General features: G+C 39.8%; 1 protein-coding gene across 1 annotated transcript in view; it reads right to left on the bottom strand.

Annotated features, from left to right (window-relative positions):
• Positions 1–11,231: 11,231 nt before the first annotated feature.
• Positions 11,232–27,886, bottom strand: part of FER1L6 (fer-1 like family member 6) — a 199,569-nt gene continuing 182,914 nt past the window's right edge. Inside the window, exons 37-38 of the mRNA XM_069081306.1 lie at positions 12,673–12,773; positions 11,232–11,415 (exon numbers count right to left, since the gene is read on the bottom strand). Of these exons, the coding sequence (XP_068937407.1) occupies positions 11,232–11,415; positions 12,673–12,773 (285 nt within the window). The remainder of the gene's footprint in view (positions 11,416–12,672; positions 12,774–27,886) is intronic.

Raw genomic sequence — 27,886 nt, forward strand, 5'->3', positions numbered from 1 at the left:
ATTTTTAAAAACTCACATTTTGGCAAATAGATTATACAGAAGGTTTATGTATTAATTATCTGCCTTATAAATGAATTTACTATGGGATTCTTCTATTCAAAGATTGACCTAGGGCCTATGAACTGGTTTTTAAAAAAATCCATTTTGATAACTGTATTTCAATATAATTAGTTTCTTTTGTAATGTTATATATTTTATTTTATATATTTAAAAATATTATTCTGCTAAAGGGGTCCAGGATACAAAAGAATTTAAGAAATCCTGCTCTAAGTAGAAAGTTCACTCACTGGTATTTCAAAAAACACTGGCTTGGAGTCAAAGGACATGGATTCTAATACTGCCTCTGATATTTTGGACTTGGGCAAGCTAGCCTGCAAAATCTCTTTGAGATCTAGATCCATAATCTAAATGTTGGTTATATAAGTTAAAATAAGGTAAACTGAAGCAAAAAGTTCTGAACATGATCAATTTATTAGTAAAGTGAGAATTTACCAACAAAAATGATCTCAGCTTCCTCAGCAAAGATAAGACCCAGAGTGAGGGGGGACAATTCTCTTTTACAGTTTTAGGAGTACAGAAAAAAGAACAGTGCTTTGTAGGCAGAAAAACAAGTAATGATTGGTTAAAAGAGTTCAGCATTGTGAATGGCAAAATCAATGTAATTGGTTACAGAACTGAGGAGTGGGGGGCAATGTAATTGGTTGGAAATTGGGAATGAGGGGCTAGCAACAACTTCCTCCTTCCTTCCTGTGACCAAGAAGTACTCATTGTTTGAGTTCAACTGCAAGGTTAGAGATAGTGGACCAGATGATACTAGACCAGACTCCCTGGTGTCTGCTCACATAACACATAACAGATTTCCTTGAGGCAAGACTAGAATGGTAATTAGCTGGAGGACTGGATTGGGCCTGGAAAGATTAAATGACTTGTCCAAGGTCCCACCACTATTAAATATCAGTTAAAGATTCAAAGTAGATTCCTTTGACAATAAATCCAATGGCCTATACAGTGTGTCACATTGCTGACATCTTCTCTATCTCTAAATCTTGTGACCCCTGAGTTGCCCCTCAAGGTCGGATCTGTATTTCATGGCAAATCTATTGATTCTGGTTCAATTAAATTCATCAAAATTCATCACGTGTCTACTATATGCAATTCACTGTGTTAGATTCTAGGGTTGCCCTTAGGAATACAAAGTCAGAGAGTAATTTTGCATTCTGAATATAATAAAATGTAATGGTCTTTGACTGACATGAAACCATTTAAACATAGAAAGAATTAAAAGGCCTAGATTTTAAAGAAGTTCAGGAAAAAACCAAACCAACCTAAACTATCAGACTTGATCCAGTACAGGATAACACATGACTCATCATGTGGGATTGTGCTTAGGCATTAATTCCAACCTGACCAGGTTGATACCATTTAGAAGCACCTTTGTGTACCCAGCACTGTGCTAAGTGCCTAGAGATGTACAAAATTCACTTGGTGTCTTGAGGCCTTCTATTTTAAAAAATATTTTCATTATACAAACTCTTCCATATTCAAAGAATAGCGAAAGATGATTTGTATGTGAAACTGCAAATCTCTATTATGTATATCTATTTTAAAAGCGTATAAATCCAACACATCAAAACGGTTCCACTTGTCTCTTTCCCTTTAAACTTCCTACTGTTCTTTTCTGTACATTTAAAAAAAATGCTTAAGTGAAGTTCTTTCTTTACTTTTCCCCCATTCCCTTCCTCTTTCCCTTCTTCTTTCCTTCCCCTTTTCCCTTTCCCCTTTTCCCTTCTCCCTTCTCCCTTCTCCCTTCCCTTCCCTCTTTCCTTTTCTCCACATCATTGTCACTAACCCCACTAGGTGCTTCCAATTCTCCCCTCCTCCTCCTCTGGAAAAAAATTAATTCCCTCCAGTGTAACGAGTAAAAACAGCTGAGCTAAGCAAATCCACACATTGCCCACACCTGCCTTTGTGTGAGTACAACTCTAGGCCACCACATTTCTGCCGAGAGGTGGGAGGCATGCTTCATTACCAGTCTTTTGGAGACATGGTTGGTCCCTGCAGTTGTCAAAGTCCTACAATCTTACAAAATTGTTTTGTTTTTTACTTCGTAATCATTGTACAAATTATTCTCTTGGTTCTGCTCACTTTACTTTGTACCATTTTATATAAAAGGTCTTGCTGGGGCTTTCTGAATTCATTCCTTTAATCATTTCTGCCAGTTCAATATTCCATTATATTTATACATTCAATTGTTCAGATGTTCTTAAAGAAAAAAAATTTTAGAAAGAAATGGAGGATATTTTTTCATGCACAGAAATATAAACACACAGGGTGGCTAGGTGTTGCAGTGAATACAGCCCCAGCCTGGAGTCAGGAGGACCTGAGTTCAAATGTGACCTTAGACACTTGACAAACTTACTAGCCAGGTGACCTTGGACAAGTCATTTAACCCCAATTGCCCTGCCCTTCTCCCTCAAAAAAAAAAAAGAAATATAAACACATCAACTCCAACTTTGGTGAATGTTTTCATGTTTGGTGGAGGACAAAATGAAAATTTTCTTGAATTAGCAACATCTTGCTTTTTTTTTTTTTACTGGACCTTTCTTTTTATTGATGTAGAGAACACCTGAAGGAAACTCCCTCTACCAATGCAGATCAGCAATTGCCCTACAATTTGTAGGCTCAGAGATTTGCTTGGGGTATTAAGAATTTATGTGACTTATTCGATGATCGCACTGTCAATACGTGTCATTCAAGACTTGAATCCAAGACTTCCTGACTCTAGTACTCTACCTACTATGCACAAGCTCTCCATATCTTTTAAATGGATATATCTTTAAGCTCCCTGAAGTCAAGAACTCTTTGTCTTAGCATGGTGCGTAGGACATAGTAGGTACTTACGTGGTTACTGAATGATTGGCTTCACATACATACACAGACAAATGCAAATCTATATCCTTAGGGTAATAGTATTTAGAGACAAAAGTGACCTCAGAAATCATCGGGTCCAACCATCTCAATTTCATAAGAAACTGAGGCCTGGAGGGAAAGTGACTTCCCCAAAATCACATAGGAATCAGCAGAGTTGGGATATGAAACCAGGACCTCTGACCTCAAATCCTGTTATCTTTCTACCTCAATCAGACAGCACAGTAGAGAGAACATTGGGTCTGGAGGCAGGAAAACCTGAGTTCAAAACCAGCCCCAGACACTTTCTAGCTGTGTGAGCCTGGGTAAATCACTTAACTTCTGACATCCTTAGCTTCTCAAACTGTAAAATAGGGGCAATAATATACCTCAAAGAGTTGTGATGATCAAGTGAGATCATTAGAAAGCATTTAGTACAATACCTGGCCTATAGTACATGTTTAATAAATGCTTTTTCTCTCTTCCCCACTCCAACACTAAGTTGTCAATACAGAGCAAAGTCAGTTGTCTTTGTAGGGGGGGTGTCCCTAAAGTCTGGACACACAGGAAATCTCATTAACTATGCATAGTTTCAAGAATTGAAATGAATGAAAATTTCAGCAACATTTTATTTAATTAGCACAAATTTTAGCCATGACAATTTCCTATGGAATAAAAGCTTTCATTAGCTATTGGGGACTATTTTCTATATTAATGAAATTAATTTAATTAATTAATGATATTTTCTGTGTCTCCTATATGCCTTCCTATGAAACCTCATTTATACTAATAAAATACTGTTGAAAATTTCATTCATTTAATTTCTTGAAAATATGCATAGTTAATGATATTTTCTATGTGTCCAGCCTTTAGGGACACCCTGTACTGCACCACAATTACAAAATATTTTATATATGCCATCACATTTCAGATTCACATAGACCTATGAAACAGAGTTGGCATTATGATGACTGATTTATAGCATCATCAGATTTAGAGCTAGGTAAGAATGTAGAAATCATCCTCTCCAGCTCTCTCATTTCAGCAGATAGGGAGGACCCTCAGGCCCAGAAAGTTCCTGTCCTTTTCAAGATCACTCCAGTTAGTAGGCAGCTGAGCCAGGATTGAAACCCATTTCGGACTCCCAGGCCAAGGCTTTCCTTTCTCTCTCAAGCTGAAAGTGATTAGCATTAGAAGGATGAAGAGAAAATTACCCTAAAAGAGAAAGCCATCAGTGAGAATAGAGTGTTCTTTGTTGTGGTTTCAGATTTACAACAGGAAAATGTCTTGCTTCATAAAAAAGAAGATATGCAGGGCTCAGACTCAGACTACTTTATGCTTTGTATCCCACTGACTCCCATCATTGCAGAGGAAAGATGGTTAGGTAATTGTACTGCTTCCATTATGCCTTGGGAGTAAAAGATGAAAAGCTAAAAGGCTTCTCTGTCTTTTCTTCTAGCACAAACTCTGTACATTACAGAACATTCTACTAGAACCATTTTTGAGTCATCAGTGATTGCACTGAAGCAGTGACTTAATATATTGAATCGCACAATGTTGGAGCTGGAAGGACCCATAGAGGTTGTGGAAGCAGACTTAACAATTACCTTCCTCCCTCCATTGCCCTTTTTACAATATTAAGAAAATATTTTAAAATTTATTCTAGTCTGAAACTTTTGGACTAATCTAGAAGAGAAAACCTTGTCAGTCATTCTTTGTCAATTATGAAACACTTTCTGTCTGTCTCTTCACCCACTCACCTTCCTTCCTCCCTCCTTCCCTCCCTCCCTCCCTCCGTTCCTCCTTCCCTCCCTCCCTTCCTCCCTTCCTTCCTTCCTTCCTTCCTTCCTTCCTTCCTTCCTTCCTTCCTTCCTTCCTTCCTTCCTTCCTTCCTTCCTTCCTTCCTTCCTTCCTTCCTTCCTTCCTTCCTTCCTTCCTTCCTTCCTCAACAATACTTACCCAGCTTCCTTTTCCCACTCCCAACAGAAATATTCTTCTAATAAGAACCCTTCTAGTAAGTGAGCGGAGTCAAGCACAAGTGCATATATTGACCACACTCCAAAATATAATGCCTCTTTGTCTTCCTGTAGTTCCCCCAGAAACTGCCATTTAAAAAAAATTATCTTTGCCAATCTATAGATATAAGGTAGAATCTCAGAGTTGTTTTAATTTAACATTTCTCTTGTTATTGGTAATTTGGAGTATTTTTGTATGATTGTTGATCACTTGCATTTATTTCTTTAAGAACTGCATATTAATATCTTTTGACTACCTATTTATCTCTTGTCCTTAGGCATTCAAATTGATTCTTTATACATCTTTGATAATAGATTTTTATCAAAGAAACTTGAAGCAATGCTTTTTCACAGTTCTTTCCCTTCTAATTTTAACTGCCTCGATTATATGTAGGTCATGTATCCATTTGGAGCTTATCCTGACATATTGCATACGACATTGGTCTAACTTGGCTGCACTCTTATGGAATTCTCCATTATGCCCCAGGAACCTCTTCATCCTGGAAGATCCCTTTAGCCCTGGTACCTCATCAGTACTCTCTGCTTCGGGGGCCCTTCCCTGTCATTGGAAGGTGGAGAGCTTCTCCCACAGTCTTCATTTAAAGAAAGCGTCCAGGCCAGTCATCTCCACTTCTCACCAGGCAGTGTACATCTTCCCACTGCACATCTGCGGATTCCTCCATTATACCTCTCAGCCAGGTACCTTTCTTCTTCCTCCCATCCCTTTTTAACTTCCAGTTCGTATGTTGTCTCTCCTCCCCCCACCACACACTTAGGATGTAAGCTCCTTGGCAGTCAAGGATTTTCTTTTACCTTTCTTTGTATTCCCAGAATTTATCACAGTGCCTGGCACATGATGCGTAATGAATGTTTGTTGATTGGCTAAAAGACTGAAACCTTATTTCTTCCAGGCTGTTTTCCAGTTTCCTACTAGTTTTTGCTTAATAGCAACCCTTTGAATTTTCAGATATGGAAACTGAGGACAACAGAATAGAACTGATTTACCCAGGTTTGCCCAGCAAATTAGCATCAAGCCAGGTCTTCTGGTTCTCATTTCAGCTCTTTTAACACTACCTTATGAATGAATGAAAACCATTTATTAAGCATTTACATGTACCAAAGCACATATCTAAATTCTTGGATACAAATACAAAAGTGAGATAGTCCCTGCCCTCAAGGATCTTACATTCTAATGGAGAAAAAATACAATCATCTACAATCATGCTAATCAAAATATAATCATGCTAATGGGTTACCCTCTTAAAGTGCTTACCATATACCTAGGGAATGGCCAAACCCATAGGAGAATATGGCTCAAACTGATATCTCAGGTTTGTAATTTCCAATTACATGATTTAGGATGAGAAAGAGAAAGAAAGTTGTGAAATATTTCCATTATCAGAGGTGCAAAATGGCTACTGGATATTGTATCTTTTAGGTTTCTTTGTTCTCTCTTTGATCAAGGATTCAAAACCTGTAGGAAATAAAATTCAATATAGGCTTAACAGACAGTAAGCTCACAAGATTTAGAACTGAAAAGAAACTAAGAGAACATTTAGTACAACTCCTTCTTTTTGTAGAGGAAGACACTACAATTCAAGGAGGTTAATAATTTTATTCAAGGTCACCTGGGTAGTCGGGGAAAAGCTGGGACTCAAACTCTTATTCCAAATCTAATGCTGTTTCTACTGAACCACTTTGATCTACTGAATAAATTAATTAAATGTCTTCTTAAGAATTGTATTGCCACAGTCAAAGAGTTTCTCTTCTAGTGACAAAGTATTTGATGATGAGCCTGTGCATGGATCCTTGGATCTCAGAATCCATAGTGAAACCTTTTCTGGCTTGGTAAATCCTACAAGAGCTTGTATTCTGCTGGCTTAGCCTTCAAGAACTTGGGGTCACCTTCATACCACAATGAGGCATCAATGCAGTATTTTTAGGTGTTAAGGAATCATTAACTGACTTCTCTGAACCTGAACTTTTCTATTTTTAGATTGGGCTTCTTTGATGCGGCAGCAAATATGTGATCTCACAGCTACTCACACCAGTGGTGGGGATTACCACCCATTTGTGCCTTCTTATCTTTTGAGCCTTTTGTTAATGTTATCCCATAAATCCTATAGAGAGGTCATTTGATATGCTTAATTATAATAATGATATTTATGTACCACCTACTATGTGCCGGAGACTGTGTTAAGCACTTCACAAAATGCTGAACAGGCTTTCCTATAGAACTCTTGACCTTGTATGACTTACCAATGAATTATCCACTGGTTATGCCTCACTTTGGTTGTTTGCCTAGTCCCACCTCCTCTTCCAGTCATAAATGTTTCTGATAACATCTTTTATCTTGCTTCTCTTGCACAATTCTTCATTGACAACCATTATAACATGCTGTGGTTTATTCATGCTTACCATATCTCTCCATCATCCTTTGAGTGACTTGCAACTTTAATTTTTTGGAAGTTATGATATTCCATGTTTTCTATCCACATAAAATAACTAGAAATATTTCAATTATTAAAAAAATAAGTCTGTTTCAAGTACAAATATGGAGGAAGGGGTCATTAAGAACACTGGACACTATGCTGGTTTTCATTCAGTCTGCGCATGACTCAGTACACCTCTTCAGTGTATATACAAACCTTGTAAATATACACATGCATATACTCTACATGAGTGTATGTATATATGTATCTATATATACATACATATATGTGACTGTGTGTGTATATATATATATATATACACACATAAGTATGTAATGAGGTCTATAAAAATGGATCAGCTCTATAGATTATCCATTCAACATCATATGACCATCTGGAAAATAGGTGTTCTTTCATCAAAACTTCATTTTTCCTGTGCAGATAGACTGAGTTCTTTTGAATTACTGTGAATAATTCATGAAACAAAGTTTGGATCTACTTAGGTAAAATAATACACGAAAAGGATATAGCTATGGTTTTGTTTATTTAACTCTTTGCATGTACAGACCACTGAAATACATGATGTTCTATGTATAATACACCAGGCATCAGGTCATAGTATTATACTAGTTTCCACTTTCTTTTCTTTCTCTTTCTGATGTAAAAATCTTTGAAAAATTTCCCATTTAGGCCTTGTTGACATTTTCTCATCTTTTTACACCCAACTTATGGGAGAACTTGACATTCTTGCTTGACTGCCATTATGGATTTAAATAAGATGCAATCTATGTTAGATTGTCAGGACATGAAATGTTACTTGCTCCTGCAGGGGCTAGTACAAAATGAAATGATCTCACAATTGGCTCTTAAGTTATGCTTTTTTTTTCCTTATCAAGATGGCCATCAGCCATAAGGCAAGTCCAAAGTCACTATACTGCCTGGAGCTCTTCATGCAGTTCAGCATCATTTCAGGGTTTGTGGGTAAGTTAGCCCTATTCTATCCACTTTGGCACCCCAAATAGTAAATGGCATCTCTTGATAATAACATCAAAGAAACAGTAAATGTCCCACTCTCTGCCAGAATATTATGCCATTGATCTGCAGAAAAGCCTGCAATAGTTCCCCATTGTCTACAGGACAAAGTATAAATTTCTTAATCTGCCATTCAGAACTCTTCACATCTGATTTCACATCATGACACTCCTCTTTATGGACTCCACACTCCTGTCAAATAGGCTTTGTTCTCTGATCTAGTCATATCTTTCCTGCACCCGTCTTTGCACAGACTAGACACAAGCTCATTCTACGCCTGCAGGAGATTTCCACTTACCTTCCTGTCTGTTTCCCCTTCCTTTCTTCAAAGACTGACTCAAATGCTACCTCCTCTAAAAAGTCTTTTCTGATCCTCCCAGCAGGAAGTGAGCCCTCCTTACTCGATGCCCTCTTGTCTCTCTGATTAGTAAGAGTACCTGTTGCTAGTATAATTGGGAAAAAAAAAACCTGTCAGACAATTTTTTTAGTTGAAATAAATGTTTCAGCATTTCCTGTATAACTCTGAAATTTTAAAATTATTTTGAATCAACATCACCTCCCAAATCCTATCTGACTCATCATGATTGTGGCCTGGAGTTGACCCTGGCTCCTTTTAGGACGTGTCAGAGACTAACAGTCTCTGGAAGGTTCTCCTAAGCAGTGAAAGCTTCAAGGACAGAGCCCATGACAGACTATGTACCTATTGCTCATGGAAAGACTCAACACTAGAAGACTGGTCCCAGAAAGTTGATTAACTGGGGAGGGGCATGTTATGCCAATCTAAGAAAAAAGACAAAAGCACAAAATGTATCATGATGTAAAACTGGAAAGTTCCATGATACCTGAGGAGGAGGATAGATAGTGTAGTAGATAGAGCATGGAATGTGGATTCAGGAAGGCCTCAGTTTGAATCTTGACTCAGACAATTAACAGTTGTGAGATCCTAGGGCAAGTCAGTCAACCCACCAGCCTCAGTTTCTGCATCTGTAAAATGGGGATAATAACAGTACCTGCCTCCCAGGGTTGTTGTAAGGATCCAGTGAGTACAAAGTGCTTTGTAAACCTTAACGTTGCTTTTTCAATGTTAGCTATTATTATGATGGCCAAGGAAAAAGGGCAACTTTGGGAGTCAGTTCATTCAGAAATTCTGTTACCCTAGGACCAAAGCAGGTTGCAGCTGAATCCTGCAAGTGTTGACTTTCATGAGGTCAGTAACTTCACACTGTGTAGATGGATCTCAGTAGAAGGAATTTCTGAGGTTTTCTACCTGTGCACCAGTCACAGGGGACTTTGCTGATACAGACCAGGGAGATCTATGGAGAACCATACCCTCTGACTTAAGAGGGCTGAGCGATGAGTGCCAAAACACCCATTTGAGGAGAGGTCCCAGCACAGTCTTCTAATCATTTCCCACTAGTAGCACTCCTTTGGGAGTTCTTTGGATTTCTATTATTATTCCTCACACCTGGTGCCTTCTCCCCTCACTCTGCTTTTCAGCTTTGGGTTGTGTCTTGTCTTCCTCCATTGCATGGTAAGCTCCTGGAGGGCAGAAATTGCTTTAATCTTTATTTGTGTCCCTAGCACTTAGCACAAAGCCTGGCACATAGTAGGTGCTTATTGATTGATCAAGGTACTATGTGAACTCAATCTCAGGTTTCTACTTTTTGGAGTTGTTCTACTGTTTTTGAGCATTTTTGTGCCGTGGCCCAACATACCACAATGGAAAGTGTGATGGATTTGGGATCTCAGCCCTGCTACTGCTGCCCCATTGTGCTTGCCATAAAAAAGGCTTACACTGGCAGTCTCTCTTGGGGCTGGCTTATATCAGGGATGAGGGTATTCAGGGGCATCCAAGTATTTTCCAAGGGTTCTAGTTTCAACAGCCTCCACTGTTCTACCCACATTTCAGGAGTGATGAGATGAGATCCTAGGGAGAATGGCATTCGTAAAGAATAGCATTTTTGGCCTTTGCCCAATGGAACAAGATATTTGAAGCACAGGCAAGGGAGTGTGCCCTGCTTGTGTGAGACTTGGCTCAACTTCTGGGACTTGATGGAGCCCACTGACTTGCCTAATACATTGGCTTATGCAGTCAGAATACATCTGATATGATCAAACCACTACAACATGCCTCTAACCAATTACTCAAATGTGAAAAAGAAGGCAGCAAGGTAAAAGGACTGGGAGGAGGATTAAATTAGAAATCAAAAAACCTGGTCCCATCACTTAGCAGATGTGTCATCTTGGCCAAGTGACTTTTTATGTTTGAGCCTCAAGTCTCCTCACTCAAAATGGCAATAATAATACCAACTACCTTGAAAATTATATACAATAATTAATGCTTTTGTTAACCATTAAAAGGCTATAAAATATGCCTATAAGATACAGGATAGGGGCTAAGTTACTCATTTAGAAGTAAATAATTTATCATAAATCTCTAAAGAACCAGAAAATACATTTGTATTAAAATCTTAGACAATTTAAACCTCCCAGATTGAGGCAAAATACACATTTAGTCAAAAAGTTAAGTTAATTCCAATGAAGGAAAGTCTCTATGGAGTATACTGAGAATAGCAGTCATCACTTAATCTTGGCAGTGGGCAAGGTTTTAGAAGACATTCAGCTTGGGAAGCATGGGTCCATGTGGCCATAAGACAGGAGAATTTCTTTCCTTTAGCCTTTTCTGATTTGTGCTTAATTCCCCATTAGACTGTACCTTATTTATCTTTGTATTACCCCTCCGTCCCCTCACCAGGACCTAGTACACATGCTATGCAGGTGCTTAATAAATATTTGTTGATGATGGTGAAGCAAATGAATGAAAAAAAAGAAAGATCCAAGTTCTCTATGAGCCTACTACGATCCTGCGACTGATGGCTCCAGGCAGTGTGTAGATGAAAAGCACCAGGAAGACAATAAGGATGATCAGAATGAAGCCAATGATGATGTACTTCTTGTAATTCTTCCAGATGAGGTGGTACAGGCACTTGAAGGGGCTCATGAACCAGGAGAAGGAGGTGTCTGGGCGGCTGGAAAGAGGCAGCAAGGATGGGAATGAATCAAAAGAAGCCCACTATTTTAAGTGACTGCCCATTAGACTTCAGACCTTTTCTTAAGAAGACCTTCTGGAGCCCTCAAATCCCAAAGCTGATGTTACATGAGTGAAATCCTTAAGGGGTGGGGAAAGGGAATATTTTATTTTATTTATTTATTTATTTAAAGCAATTGGGGTTAAGTAACTTGCTCAAGGTTACCCAGCCAGTTATTTCTGGGTGTGGTGCTGAGTGTCTGAGCCCGGGATTCGATCTCCAGGTCGTCCCAACACTGGAATCGGTGCTCTTACTCGCTGAGCCACCTGGCCGCCCCTAAGCAATTAGGGTTAAGTAACTTGCTCAAGGTTACATGGCCAGGTGTTTCTGGGTGGGTGCTAAGTGTCTGAGCCCGGGATTTGATCTCCAGGTCTTCTCAACACTGGAGCCGGTGCTCTTACTTGCTGTGCTACCTGGCCGCCCCAAAAGGGAATATTTTAAATGATGACCCTTGTCCCTACTATAATGACTAGAATGGTACCTCCACAGAAGGTTTTGCTGTTGATTATCTCCTAACTTTGGAGTTTAAAAACTTCAACAATTTCTTCCTCCAATTTACCCGACAAAGTCTTATAGAATAATAATAATAATAACTATTTTAATAATTATTATTATTTTCATTTCAGAGATGAGGAAACCTACTGAGAGCTTAAGTAACTTGCCTAGAATCACAGAGCTAGTGTTTGAAGCAGGATTCAAACTCAGGACCTCTTGACTTCATGTCCAAAGCTCAATACATTATGCCATATTGCCCCTCAAAAAATAAATGAATTCATAGATGACAGGTGTTCAATAATGAATGTGAATAAACAAATACTTAGCATGTATGTGTGTCATTCTGCTAGTCTGACATGGAGGTGACATAGTTCCTGATCTCAAGGAGTTCACAACCCAGCTAAAGAGATTCAACAAATAAATGTGAAATAAGAGGAAATGACATTAGACTCTTGGTCTAAGGCCCCCAAGGTCCATGGAATGGGTCCTCAGGCTTGAAAAGTTTTCCCATTGAGGCATTCTGCCAGGGGTGGGTAACCTGTGGCCTTGAGGCCATATATAGCCCTCTGGGTCCTCAAGTGTGGCCCTTGGACTAAATCCAAACCTACACTAGACAAACATGTCTGTCGCTCTGGGGGAACAACTAAGCCTTGAGTGTACTTGCAGCTCTCTGAAAGGATAGAAAGACAGGCTTCTACTCACTTGGGTTTGTCCAGGGGTTCTGGTTCCTTCCGAGCTTTGCCAACAGGGTTTTTTTCAGCTTCCTCAGCAGTGACTAAATGGAACTCAGCTTCTACTTTACCCTATATTGGGAAGAAAATATTTTAATTCATCTCCATTACAAAAATCTCTGAAAAGAAAACCAGCAGCAAAGCAGATGACCCACATATATAGTACTTTCAGGTCTGGACAACATTTGCCTCCCAACATTGGTGCTTGCAGGCATCATTATTCCCATTTTATAGGAGAAAAAACCGAGGCAGGGCAGTGCTTCTCTTTAAGGATGCACATATAATTAGGGGATGGGCTTGATTTCACAATCTAGTGTTTGTTTTCCCATGAGGAACACTGGGAGGTATTTTAACATTCCTAAATGTTTCCCAAATTTCCTAAAATTTTAACTTTCCTTAACTTTCCATTCCACATTGATAAACATGTGGCTCTGCTTCTCCAGGAAGATGACAGGGAGAACCAAGAAATCAACAAGCATTTGTTAAGCCCCTACTATGTGCCAGGGACTGTGCTAAGCACTAGGGGTACAAAGAAAGGCAAACGACAGTCCCCACTCTCAAGGGGCTTATATTCCAATGGAGGAGACATTGAAAACACCTACGTACAAACAACCTTCAGGATGAATTGGAAATAATAAGCAGAGGAAAGGTACTAGCATTAAGGAATACCAGGCAAGGCTTTGTGTAGAAAATGGAAGTTTACCTGCGACTTGATGGAAGTCCAGAGGTAGAAATGAGGAAAGAGAGCGTCCAAGGCATAAGAGAGAGCCAGTGAAAACACTTGGATTTGGAGATGGTGTATCTTGTGGGAGACTGGAATGGAGAATGTATGTGGATGTAAGATCTAAGAAAATTGGAAAGGTAGAAAGGGACCAAGCCATGGCGGGGTTTGAACACCAAACACCAAATGGGATTTTATATATGATCTTGCAGGCAAGAGGAATTCACTGTAGTTTATTGAATGGAAGGATAAAATGTCTAGCCTTGTGCCTCAGGAAGATTAATTTGACAGCTGAGAGGAGGATCGACTGGGGTGGGAGGAGACTTGAGGCATGGTGCCCAGCTGAAAGGCTATTTAATTCTCATAGGCATGAGGGGATGAGGGTCTGCACCAGAGTGGTGGCAGTATCAAAGGAGAGAGTGGGGATGAATGAGAGATGATGAAAAGATAAAAGCAAGACTTGGCAACAGGTTGGATGTGGGAGGTGAGAGGGTGAGGAATTAAGGATGATGCCTTTCAAGTCTGGGCAACTGGGAGGATGGAGGTGACCTAAGCTCATCATGGTGACTAGAGTGAAAGTGCACGTGCACACATATATACATACTTTGGGAAACTTGTAAATTTAATTTTAATTCTGAGAATGAACTTTGCAAAGGACCACATTTAGTTTTAAAATTAACCAGTTTACCATTGGTTAAAAAATAGTGGATTATATACCCTGACATGGGCTAGGTGGGTGCAGAGAATAGGTGTTTATGTAGGCCTACTATGTGCCAGGCACTGGACTTTACAAATGTTATGTCACTCAATCCTTACAACAACCTTAAGAGATAAGTGCTGCTATTCTGCCTATTTTACAGCTGAAGAAACTGAGACAAACAGAGGTTCAGTGATTTTTTGAGGGTCACATAGCTAGTAAGCATCTGAAGCTATATTTGAACTAAGGTCTTCCCGACTCCAGGCACAGCAATCTAACAATCGACACATCTAGCTGCCTCATAGGGAGGTAAGGAAGGGAAGAAGGAAGTGAGGGACAGAGAAAGGAAGAAAGAAAAGAAGGGTGGGAGGAAGGGAGAGAGGAAAGAAGATAAGAAAGGAAGAAAGGAGAAGGAAGGGAAGGAGAAAGGATGAAAGGAAGGAAAGAAAAATGAAGGAAAGAGAGGAGAGGAGGAAGGAAAAGAGAGAGAAAAGAAAATAAGCATTTATTAAACATCTACTATGTTCTCTTTACAAATATTATCTCATTTGATCTTCACAATAAGTCTGGGAGGCAGGTTCTATCATTAGCCCCATTTTACAGATAAAGAAACAGAGGTAGACAGAGGTTGACTGACTTGCCCAGGCTCACACAGCGAGTAAATATCTGAGGTCACATTCCTGACTCCACAGCTAGGGCCTATCCACTGTGCCAATTAGCTGCCTTCCTAGAATTACAAGGTGCCCTCAGCTCCCCACTAATCCTGTTGATGTCATAGTTACCAATGCACATCCTCTGGCTGTGTAGGTACGATAGCAAAGAAGCACCTGCTCCTTGTCTACCTGGCACTTGCTGGCACAAGAATATTCTCCAAATGAGTCATGTTTTCATTGTTAAATAGGGTAGATTCCTCTTGTCTCCATACCATGGTCTTCAATGAGTCATTGTGCTTGGATTGGGAGATTTCTTCACTGGCAGAGCTTGAGATGGTGGGAGGCAGCATCCTTAGGGATTGAGCTTTGGAGCACAAATTTGAGACCTGGCAAGAAGCACCCAACTAGGTGCATGATGCATTGGCAGCAGGAGGAAAAGATTGAGGAGAGAGGTGGCCTGTCTCCATGGCTTCTTGTCTGTCTCTTCCCCATGGGTGGGCAACAAAAGTAATTACCTCCTGACACTGGTCTGACCCTTGTTTTTCTCTGTTTGTTGGCAGAAATCTGACCTTTCCCAGTGGTATAGAGGATGGAAGAATGGTAGCTCTCCTTGGTTAGCCTCACGTTCTCCCTCCCTCTCAGCCAGCTGACCACAAGGAAGGAGGGCAGCCCAAACCTGGATCTGCTCTGATCTGGAGTTGAATCAAGTACCATACTTTCTCTGTCTCTGTCTCTCTGTCTCTGTGTGTGTGCATCTCTCCCTACCACTGCAGGAATTGGGAAGAGCTAACCCAAAAGACCCTAGAAAAGGTGATGCATTTTGATTCTCTTTATGGGAAAAAAAAATATTTAATATTATTGTTAAGTATCCTCTTTTCATTATATGAGTCATTTTTGATAGCTTTATAAGTTATTAATTAAGTTAATAGTTGCCCTAATAGTCCATTTACTTGGGAAAGTGTTCATTATAGATTTAGTTTGCCCTAATTGTTTATGTGCTAATAGTTTCCATTATGTTTCTTTCTGGAGGAAAATTGTGTAATTGGTTTGTAGAATTCAATTTTGCAGATGCTCTCTGACCACAGTCTAAATATGCGAAGAGCTCTGATCACCAACAGAATTTGTGGTACAGAAGCTGGAAATTGGAAATTTATCCATCTTCTTACCACCGGGTAAGGATTATGATTCCTCTATTTGACACTTAAGACGTCAGTGAGTTCAACCTTCTCCTGCCCTTTGTGGGAAAACAGGACACAATAACTTGCTGTTTAGCAAATATGCCCAGAAGACACAGATTCTAAAGGAAACCAAAAAAAAGGTCCATAGAAAAGGATCATGGATCTAGAACTGGAAAAGACCTCAGAGGCCATCTAGTACAACTCCCCCATTTTACAGATGAGAAAACAAAGGCCCAGGGAGGTAAAGTGCTTGGCCAAGATTACAAAGGTAGTTAAGTATCCAAAGTAGAATTTGAATCAAGCACCTCTGACTCCAGAGATCCTGCTCTTTCCCCTGGACTTCCATGTCTAGAGGCAGCCACTACTAAATACTTCCTCAGGGGCAGCTAGGTGGCCCAGAGAATAGAGCACCAGCCCTGGAGTCAGGAGGACCTGAGTTCAAATCCAACCTCAGATGCTTAACACTTACTAGCCATGTGACCTTGGATAAGTCACTTAACCCCAATTGCCTTGCCTTCCCCCCTCCAAAAAGCAAAACAAAAAACAAAAAAACCAATAAATACCTCTTCAGTCTCAGGGTCCAATTCTCTTCAAGTCTGTCCTGTATGTGTGGGTTATTGTTTATCCTAATGAAGTGAACTGTCTTAGTTCACTGCCTCTTACAATTGTCTGGATTACCTTGAGTAGCCACAAAGTTTATATAAAGAGTCAAGGAAGGAGTCAGGGATCTTTATTGTGATGTGTGGTGTAAAGGTCCAGGATGTTTACTTAGCAATATTTCAGCTAAATTCCAAACTTACATCAAGAAAGGCATAGTAGGGGCCAGGTGGTGCAGTGAGTAAGAGTGCCGGCCCCAGAGTCAGGAGACCTGGGATCGGTTCTGGCCTCAGATACTTGGCACCCACACAAAAATAACTGGCTGTGTAACCTTGAACAAGTTACTTAGCCCCGATTGCTTTTAAAAAAGAAAGGCATAGTAGCTAAAGCTCTAGACCAGGGGCTCAGGGTTCAAATCTTGCCTCAGGTACTTAGCAGCTCTGTGATCACAGGTAAATTGCTTAATCTCATAGTCTCAGGGTTTCCACGTATAAAATATAGATACGTCAATAACTGATAGATAGAAGGATGTATAGAATAATTTTACATATATATGTGTGTGTGTACCCCTATTTATATCTAATGCTGGCTATTTCTAGGGTGGGGGGGAAGGGAAAAAAAAATGGAAAAAAAAAGAAATGTACATGATAACTGTTGTATATTTTAAAAGAAATAGCAAGTTGTATATACTAGATTTGCTGTTTCATATGTGATCATTTTTTATTATATTATGTTATAAAAATGGTTGTTTTATTCTATAAGTTAAAATAAATATAAAAATATTTGCACTGTAGCATTGCTATAAACAAAGCAATTTGTAAATTTTCGGGTATGATATAAATGTGAGTTGTTAACGTTATCTAGCATCTCTCTGCAGACAACTCCAAGTCCTATATGGATTCAGGCATGCTTTTTAGGCTAATTCCTTTCCAAATGGAATTTAAAGCAGAATTATAGAATCAGCAACTTAATCTGAAGGCCATCCATTGAGCTAAGGGCATTTGTGAAGGGGAAAGAGAACAAGGGCAGGACAGGACACAGCTAGGCTCTTTTGGATTTGCTGTCTGTAAAATAATAGACATTTAATGGCCTATTAGCATAATCCACTCACTGATAGGAGCTTCTAGGAACCTTGAATTTCCTCCTTGAGCAAAAATAATTTCTCATTAAGACCCATCCTTTTTATGATTATTGTAACACTTTTGATATGAGATGTTCGGTCATTTTTTAGTCATGTTCAACTCTTCTTGACCCCATTTTGTGTTATCTTGGCAAAGATACTGGAGTGGCTTGACATTTTCTTCTCCAGATCATTTTACAAATAAGTAAACTGAGGCAAACAGAGTTAAGTGACTTGCCCAGGCATACATAGCTAGTAAGTTTCTGAGTCCAGATTTGAACTCAAGTCTTTCCTAAAACTCCAGGCCTGGTGCTCTATCCACTGTCTGGTAGATATAGCCTGCTTTTGGTACTTACTTGCATGACTTTGAGCAAGTCACTTCTCTGAACATCAGTTTCCTCCTCTGCAAAAGGAGGGGAGTTGGATTATATGACACTGTTGGTCCCTACCAGTTCTAGATCAAGGACCTCTGACTCCAGAGATCCTGCTCTTTGCCCTAGACTTCCATGTCTGGAGGTAGCCACTACTAAATACCTCCTCAGGGAGCAGCTAGGTGTCACAGTGAATACAGCACCAGCCCTACAGTAAGGAGGACCTGAGTTCAAATCTGACCTCAGATGCTTAACACTTACTAGCTCTGTGATCTCGGGCAAGTCACTTAACCCCAATTGCCCTGTCTTCCTCCCTCCAAAAAGCAAAACCAAAAAACAAACAAAAAACCCCAATAAATATCTATCTATCGTGCCAATTAGCTGCCTCCCTAGCATTATAAAGCACCCTTATTTTAATCCACAGTGATATTTCTAAAAAGGACTAAGGTTATCAGACTGGACCAATGATTTCAGTGGTATAGGAAAGCCTCAGGAGAGGAAATTTCCTCTACCAATAAAAGATGGCATCTTCTGGGCAACGTAGCATTAGAAAACACTGATGGGTGCACGGGCATCCAGCTGGCACATGTCAGGGGTGGCACTCAAGCCTACGTCTTTTTGCTTTGAGGCCAGCCCTCTATGCACTGTGGCACATCACCTGTCTGTTGCTAACAAGTGGAATGAAAATTAAGTTTTTGGCAATCACGTATTTTCAGTGTTCCAGGGAGCATCACTGTTATTATATTTACCCTCAACAGCCTTGATTACATCCCAGGGGGTGATCCTGGTACTCAAGGGCCATGCCAGTGAAAGATAAGCTCTGGTAGATGCTAGCATCTTGATATCTTTAGTATTTGGCACAAATCCAGGCATGCAGCAGGTACTTAATAAATGCTTGGTTAATTAAATTGAACAAGCTTGGGCAACTTCCAGTATTGAAGGATTATCCATCCGAGGAGCATAGATTCAGGGCTGGGAAGGACTTGAGGACATAGAGTAAAATGGTCTCAGTTACAAATGAGGATATTGAGGCCAGAGAGGTTTAACTGGTGGCTTCAGGTCATTTGGTTCAGCCACTTTTCAGTCATGTCTGACTCCTAATGACCTCATTTAGAGGTTTCTTGGCAAAGACACTGGAGTGGTTTGCCATTTCTTTCTAAGGAAACTGAGGCAAAAAGGGGTAAGTGACTTACCCAGGGTCACACAGGTAGGAAGTGTTTAGGGTTATATTTAAACTCAGGTCTCCCTGGCTCCAGGTCTAGAACTTCTATCCATATCTCCGCTGTCTTTTATTAGTTATGGCTCAGACAGAGGTTGTTTGTTGTTGTTGAGTCTGACTCTGTGACTTTGGGATTTGGGGATTTTTTTTTTTTTGCAAACATAATGGAGTAGTTTACCATTTCTTCTGAGAAAACTTCAGTAAACAGGGTGAAGTGGCTTGCCCAAGGCCACACAGCTATTAAGTGTTTGACTCCAGGCTTGGTGCTCTATCCACGGGGAAAGGAATCATGGGAGGAGTCCTTTAATAAAGTGAAAAATCACTTATCTCACAAAGCAAATTCTTACCTTCTTATTTGTTTCGTAAATAGCCATAATTTGCTTTATAAATAGCAAATTTCCTAAACTGGTTTTGTGTAAGGCAAGATACAATCATATTTGAACCAAATTTCTGAAAAAGGCAATGAGATTTTGGAGGAAACAATCATAATAGCTGTAACAATAAAATACAATCAGGGAAGTTTTCCATTCAGTGAAGATACTCAGCGCGCCCAAATACAAGTAACCCTAAGGGTTATTGAAAGCTGCAGGACAACAAGAGCCAGCAGTAGCTTATTGATAAATGTTTTGTTGCATAAAAGTGGAGAAAGATGCATCATCTGAAATATGTACAACTAGAAAAAGAGGGGGGCTGGTCATGGAAGCCTGGGGAATGATCAAAAGATCAGGAGTTAAGAGCCCCAACAGCTTTCATCTCACTAGCTATTATTATTATTATAACCAGAATAAAACAGAACATTAGGCAGCTAAATGGGTCGGTGAATAGAGCACTGAAGTTAAGAAAACCTGGATTCAAATGTGACATCAGATATTTAATAGCTGAATGACCCTGGGTAAGTCACTTAACTGCGGTTTGCCTTAATTCTCTGAAGGAAATGGCAAAGTACTCTAGTATCTTTGCCCCCAAAGTTGAGTGGGTAGCATTGGCATACTATGGTACACGGGGTCATGAAGAGTGATAAGACTGAACAACAAAACAGAATTTACAACTGGAAATGTTTTACACATTTAATTTAACTTCCTCTTCCTACAGATGAGGGAAATTAAGTCTTAGGTTAAGGGGGCATGATGTGCTCCCTTCTCAACTCACAGGCATACCCAGTAATTTCCATTCCATAACTTATAGGAGATGAGGTCATTAAAGTTTGATTCAAATAAATTTTTATAATTGTTTTGATAAGTCTCCTCCTCCCAGTTGACAACTAAAGCTTTGAAAAACTAAAAAAGCCCCTATTTGTGGGCACTTCTGATGTCCGCTCTGAACAGGTTGCTATGCTGAGAAAATGCTGCCTCTAACAGATAGGACCTTAATGTCAGAGGCACCATGGTAAGGCCAGGAGTGCTTACAGGACAACCCTCATGGGGTCAAAGCCAAAGGGAACTGGACGCTGGGCTCTTCAAAGTCCCAGAGCCCTGAAGGGTTTCATTAATTCTAGTGCTTAAATTACTATTAATTTCATTAGTTCTGTAAAAAGTTATAGAATAACATTTTCCCTTGCAGCGTAGGTCACTTGCCAAACAATGAAGAAAACTCATTCAAATCAAATTTTAATGACCTCATCTCCTCTAGCTTAGGGATGCTAGAAATGATTGAGAAATGAGCCAATTAACCTAAGGCTCAGTTTTCCTCATCTGAAGGAAGAGGTTGAACTACATATCTGAAACCCTTTCCTACTCTGACGTAACATTTCATTTTAGTTATAATAATAATAGCTAGCATTTATAGTGTGCTTTGTTTGCAAAGTACTTTAGACAAGTTGTCTAATTTGATCGCAGACACAACTCTGTGACATAGGGGTTATTATTCCCATTTTACACTTGAGGAAACTGAAGCTGAGAGGTTAAATTACTTGCTCAGTAACTTCTCACTTCTCACCTGACTGCACTACTCTGGCACTTCTCCGCAGGCCCCAGGAAGCTCATTACTGAGATAACCTGGTCACCCTGTAATATCTCATAAGCCTCGGTATTGGTATTGAGCTTCCTCACTACCCTCTGCCTCTCTGACTGGAGTGTGGAGGCCCTGACCTCCAGCCCTAAATTTAAAGAGAGACCTCAACTTTTGCATCTCCTCATTTCTCACTCAGCTGCACTTACCTGGGGACTTCTCCGAATGACTTCTCCTCCAGACCTTCCAATATGCTACCTTTTCTCTCTATGCCCAACTTCCAGTTTCCTTTCGTGTTTTACCTTCCTCCATTCGATTGTAAGCCCCTTGAGGGCAGAGACTATGTTCCTTTTCTCATCTTTTTATCCCCAGCACTTAGCACAGTGTCTGGCACATGGAAGGATTTTAATAAACATTAATGGACTATCTATTAATTGATTGTCCAGGGTCCCACAGCTGGTATGTGTCTTGGGCAGGTTATGAACCCAGGTCTTTCTGACTCCAGTTCCAACACACCCTTCACTGCACACTTAGCTAACTAGTGATAATCATTCAATATCATATTTTGGCCGAAGTTTGAATTAATCAAACAGACTGTATGCCTTATTTTACAAAAAAGGCTCTCTTTCTATCCAGCCATTCCAGAGACCAGATAAGGCTGGGAGCAGGATCATAAATTCCAAATAGACCCAGCTTTGTTTTGCCCTCTGAATGAGCCTGGAGAATACCTCTTCTTACATCAACAAACCAGAAGAGGCCTGTTTTATGGCCCTTCAGGATGAGACCCTCAACTCACAGCATTAACTTGAGAAATGGGACATTTTCTTATCTCAAGATTTTCTGAACATAGACCTTGTTACGAAATGTTGATGGTAAAGGAAACACAGATATTCTGAATCTTAATTTCAATTGACACTTTGTCAGTTCTCTTGTTTTTCTGTATTTATCATTTATCCAATTAAGAAATTCCTTCTCATACAGTGATTAAACCATTTTGGGAATCATAAATTTGTGTAACTGCCACCCCTAATTGGGACAATCCTAAAATGTACTGAAGTTCTCTCATCCTTTTGTTCATCAGTCAGGACTTTAGTCCTGCACTCCTTGTGCAAGTAATGCTAGCCTTAAGGGAATAAGGAATAAATTCTGTAACTGTATACCACTATTTGTTTGTCTCCTTTAACTAAACTTTTTCAAAAGGTTGACACCAGTTATGATTATAATCTCTCATTTTGCATGGTGGAATGGAAGTTACATGGCAATGAACATCATGTCTATTGGTCATGAACCAGCCTACCTATGTCCAGAGAAGCTCACTGTCAGGTGGTCATGGGATGATGATTGGGGACAAGGGGCACATCAGCCCACAAGGACAATCTACCTGAGGTACAGAGGGGTCTTGATCAGCATGATCAGTACATACCCATAATAAGCGGGAGTCCTTGTCTACCATGTTGTCTGAGCAAGCCCTAAAGAGGTGCTATCCTTGAATTATTGAAATGAGTAAGAACTCAACTAGAAGTCAGAAGACCTATGTTTGAGGCTCATGTTCGTCTATGATCAATTGCAGGTCCTTGGGCAAGTCACTTAACCAATTTCTTTAGGCCTCAGTTTCCTCACCTAGAAAATGTTAAAATTGGGCAGCTTGGTCTCCAAGGTCCCTTCAGGGTCTGGATGTGTGATTCCCAAGATCTACACAATGGAAATAATGGTCCTGGCATTACCAAATCCACTGGATTGTTGTGAGTAACAAAACCTTAAGGACTCTGAGGTGCTTTAAAGATGTGGACAGCTGTCATCACAGATATTATTACCATCACCAACCATCTTTACTGGTGTCCTGTTCTTAAAGACTGGTGAAGGACAAGATCTGGTACATGCTAGCATCTTGGCATCTTCAGTACTTAGTACAGGACTAGTCAAATAGTAGGCACCTGATAAATGCTTGATAATTAATTAATTAATCAATTAGCTGCTTGTAAAAGTTAATTGAATAAGCTTGGACGACTTCTAGTATTGAAATCTTGTGCGTCACAGGAGCATAGATTCAGAATTAGGTGGGACCTGAGAGATCATCTGAGAGAGCATGTTCTCATTTTTCAAATGTGGATACTGAGGCTAGAGCTGTTAACTTCCTCAAGGTCCTATAGACGGTATTCGGTGGCACTGACATAAGAAGCCAGGCCATTGGATGTCCAATTCACTCCTCTCTTCCAAAGCAAACCATATTGGCACATGTTAAGTACACTAAACATGGGTGGAAATACTGGTAATTCTTATCCTACATTCATGTGGTACTTCAGGAAATTGTCAGGAAAGAAAAGTAGGACCCTAAGAGGTTAAGTGACTTGCCCAGGGTCATATAGTTAATATGTGTCAGAGGTAAGACTAGAATCTGGGTCTTCCTGACTCAGAAGTCAACTCTCTAACCACTACCCTGTGCTGCCTCTCATTTCCACTTTATGAATAAGTAAAGTGAGGTCAAGAGAGATGAAGTACTTGCTTAAGGTCTCACAGCTTGTAAGTGTCAATGCTAAGACTAAGCGTGACTCCAAGTTCAGTGTCCTAATGTGAACCTTTTTGTAATTAGTCTAGTGCCAACATTCTGAATTCCTGAGGCCATCCTTGGGGAGCCAACAGTGGGATCCACTAACAGTAACACTGAGCTGCCCCTGCAAACCTACCTGTCGCTAATGGAAATGTTATTTTGGGGAGGCGAGTGATGTCCATGACAGGTGGAAAGCCAGGCTTACTTCCATCATTTACTTGACACAGAAAGAGGTCACCCTGACCTCTCATTGCCTTTCCCTTCCCCCAATCCATATCCTGGACAGGGAATTCTTACTACCTGACTGCACATTTGTTCCACATGAACAGCCCTCAGTGCTGATCGTAGGCAAGGCAAGGCAAGGCAAGAGCCATTTATGAAGTACTTACTATGTGCTGGGCAGCGTGCTAAATGTGTGTGTCTGTAATAGACTCTGAGGTCTACCCTGGATGAAGCAAAGAGAGGGTTATGTGGAGACTAGCAGTCTGGAGTTAACTGTCAGGTAAAAATCTAACTTACTTGAGTCTTTTGTGTAAGCTGATAACCAGTTAGGAGAAAACATTTAGTGCCCTAGACTAGGTTTGAAAATTGTATTCCCTCTCTCTCTTCCTGACTCCAATATCCCCCCTACCTCACCACACACCCCTTCCCTCTGCCATATGCGTGCACAAAATTATGTAAGTTAGAAGCGACGTCAGAGACCTCCTGGTCCAAACACGGACAAGAACAAAAGCCCTTCTGCAGCATCCCCATTCAGCCTCCCACTTGAAGACTTCCAGTGACTGGAACTCATTATCTCCTGAGTCAGAACATTATGGTTTAGGAAAGATAAAATTTTAGGATGCTTATGCTGACATAAAAACAGAAATGTGTTTCTCTCAAGCTTCCAACCATTATGTCTATTTTTGCCTGGTGAGACCAATCAGAACAAGCCATTTTTCATATGATAGCTCTTCTAAAACTTGAAGATGGATGCTATTCCTCTTCCCCTGAGTTTTCTCTCCTTTTCTAAACTAAATATCCCTATTTTCTTATCTGTTGCTCCTATGATAAGGTCCCCAGTCCCTTTGCCATCCTGGCCACTTCTTTTGGGGGATATTTGCTTGTTTATCAATGTCCTTCCTAAAATATAGCATTCAGAAATGTCCAGTAGTCCAGATATGGCCTGACTAGGGCAAAGACATTTTGGAAGATTTCATTTTGGAAGATATAGCTCTCTTATTTCAACCCAAGATTATAATAGTTTTTTGGCTGCTTTGTTGACCTATATATATCGAGTGTGCAGTAAACTAAAACCTATCACTGTATCTGGTACATGACATAAGGGACTTCCCAGTGCTCTGCTGACCTTGAGTGGCACAGGTCACATTCTTTTAGGAGTAATGCAACAGATTCTTTCCGCAATGTCCTTGAAACTGAACCAAGGCATGGGGTTATCCTGGAGACTAACAAAAGCCAGCTTCTTTTCTCTGGTTTGAATTTGTGACAAGTGAAAATTTCTGAGGGACAGAATTTCTGAGTAAATTATAATCAATTTTATTAATTACAGCTTACAAATAATAAAAAAAGCTACTTTGTTCCTCTCCATGAGCAAAGAGACCCAACCTGTGAACCCTTCAATACTTATATAAAGCCTTTGGAAAAGGGGGTTCACCTGAGAGTGGAAACCAACTCTGATTGGTTAACAAGTGATGAGAGAATGAATATTATAATACGAGGTTGGCTTATTCTAATGAGGGCCCGAGGGACACTAACGATTATTCAGTCTTGGTCAAAGAGACTTATCTATACCCATATCACTCTATCTAGGGTAATTTAGACAAAAGGGAGAATCCACTTCCACCCAGACCTGATTAAAACTCAATGGGCTAGAATCCATCAAGTCACCTAAACTAAAATTTCTTCATTCTTTGATCAGATCTAAGTTTTCCCAGTTGCCCACGTCTTAACCAATATTTCATCTCATTATCAGCCCTGTACTTCAAAGGCTGTATGAATAGCCCACAGAAGTTGATTTACAAATGAGGAAAATAAAGAGGGAAAAAAAGTTTAGCCCTAATTCAACAGTTGGCTATTAATATAGGAGAGAAGTAGTCATTTCTCTCAAATTATTTTTGGGTGAGTTCAGTGACTGACTCCATAGGTATTGCTTCTCACATCCTAGACCAATGTTCCAACCAAGTTCCCACCCAGAGATAAAACAAAGAATAAAACCATCAGAACTTAGGTGGCCCAAGGAAATCATAGTGATATCTTATGTGTTTTTGCTATGTTTTTGCCTACTGGATTATAAATTCCATGAGAGCTGTATGGCCTTACATGCCCTAAATGTCTGGCACCCAGTAGGTGCTTAATAAATATTTGCTAAATTTTTAAAATTGAGCTGATCATTTTTATAGTAATAGATTCAGAGCTAGAAGGACCTTAGAAGTCATCTCATCCAACCCCCACTCAGTTCATGAGTGAGGAAACTGTGGCCCAAGGAGGAACCCAGGACTTCTGATTTTAAATATAGAGCTTTCTGTTGAAGTCCTCAAATAATTTGCTTCATTCATTCAACAATCATTTGTAAAGCAGCTACAATGGTTAAGCACCATGCTAAATGCTGGGGATGCAAAGACAAAAATGATGGCGCTCTCTAAAAAACTATCCAAGAAAATGTTTTTAAGCTATGATCACCACCCCACGACAATTTTCCCAAGCTCATTTTGTTAGAGGTCAGACGTGAACTAAGGCCTTGTGACTCTCTATTAAGCATTCTTTCCACTAGACTATATATCACAAATAATATCTGCTTTCTAGTTTCAGAGATAACCAGTTTACACCCCCCCCCCGTAAGTAGGTGGCACAGTGGATAGAATACTCAGCCTGGAGTCAGGAAGACTCATCTTCCTACATTCAAATTCAGTCTGAGACACTTACTAGCTGTGTGAGGGACAGAAGTAAGTCACTTAACCCTGTTTGCCTCAGTTTCCTCAACTGTAAAATGATCTAAAGAAGGAAATGGCAAACCACTCCAGAATCTTTGCTAAGAAAACCCCAAATGAAGTTGCAAAGGGTTGGACACAGCTGAATACATCTGAACAACAGCAACGGGATAGAATAGCCAATGCACAGACCCATATTGTACCATATACATCTAAAAACAATCCTTCAACACTCCTATGGATCTTGGATCTCATCAATGTATTTCTTCCATCAACGCAAATCGTAAATTATCCAAATATTGTTCCTATAGAGTTCTTGTCCATGTGCTCCCATGACTCTGATCCAAGGAATCTGTTCAATATTATACAGCAACAGTTCTCGAAGTGTGGTCTTTGGGCCCATCTAAGACCCTTCCAGGGGATTCTCTCAGTCAAAGCTATTTTTTCTAGTAATACTATGAAGTTATTTGCTTATTAAGATGCCCCCCTCTTTTCCAATTGCATATCCATGCGAGGCCACATTTTTTTCATATATTTCAACCGAAACAACAAACCACAATAGATTGAATGCAGAGACAGATATAAGAATCTAGCTGTCTTCTATTAAGTCAGACATTAAAGAGATTTTCAAAAATATGTAAAACAATGCCTCTTTTCTCATTAAATTGACTGGTTTTGGAACATAAAGTTATTTTTCAATTAAAATGTGCTATTTTTGTTAACATGTAAGAGTCTTATCATTGTTACTTTAAATAAATCAGTAAATATTTTTTAAAATTTATCAGATTTCTAATATGGTAAATTTAGATAGAAATGTTACATAAACAAAGGTCTTTGGAGTTCTCAAAATTTTTTTTTAGGAGTACAAAAGGACCCTGAAGCCCAAAAGTTTGAGAACCACTATTTTAAGATCTTTACTTAAGTTCCAATGTTGCAAGGATACCAGTGGAACACATACATGGTCCATGGGTTATCATATCCCTTGCTTTCATTACATGGTCTACCCATCTTCCTTTTGGATCATGCATTTCTTAGATATATATAACTTCTCTTCTAAAATTTCTTGTTTCTAATATATTGCAGTGGATATGGATTCTCTAGGACATGGGTTCCCAAAGTAGGTGATATCACCTCTTGGTGGGTGCTGGAATGATCCAGGGAATAGTAGTAGCCTTGGATACAACTGGGGGGAATTGAATAAAAATAA

Source organism: Petaurus breviceps, unplaced genomic scaffold (genome assembly GCF_028583685.1).
Source record: "Petaurus breviceps papuanus isolate PSGF00001 unplaced genomic scaffold, PetGlider_PUasm1.0 98, whole genome shotgun sequence".
NCBI classification, from domain to species: domain Eukaryota; kingdom Metazoa; phylum Chordata; class Mammalia; order Diprotodontia; family Petauridae; genus Petaurus; species Petaurus breviceps.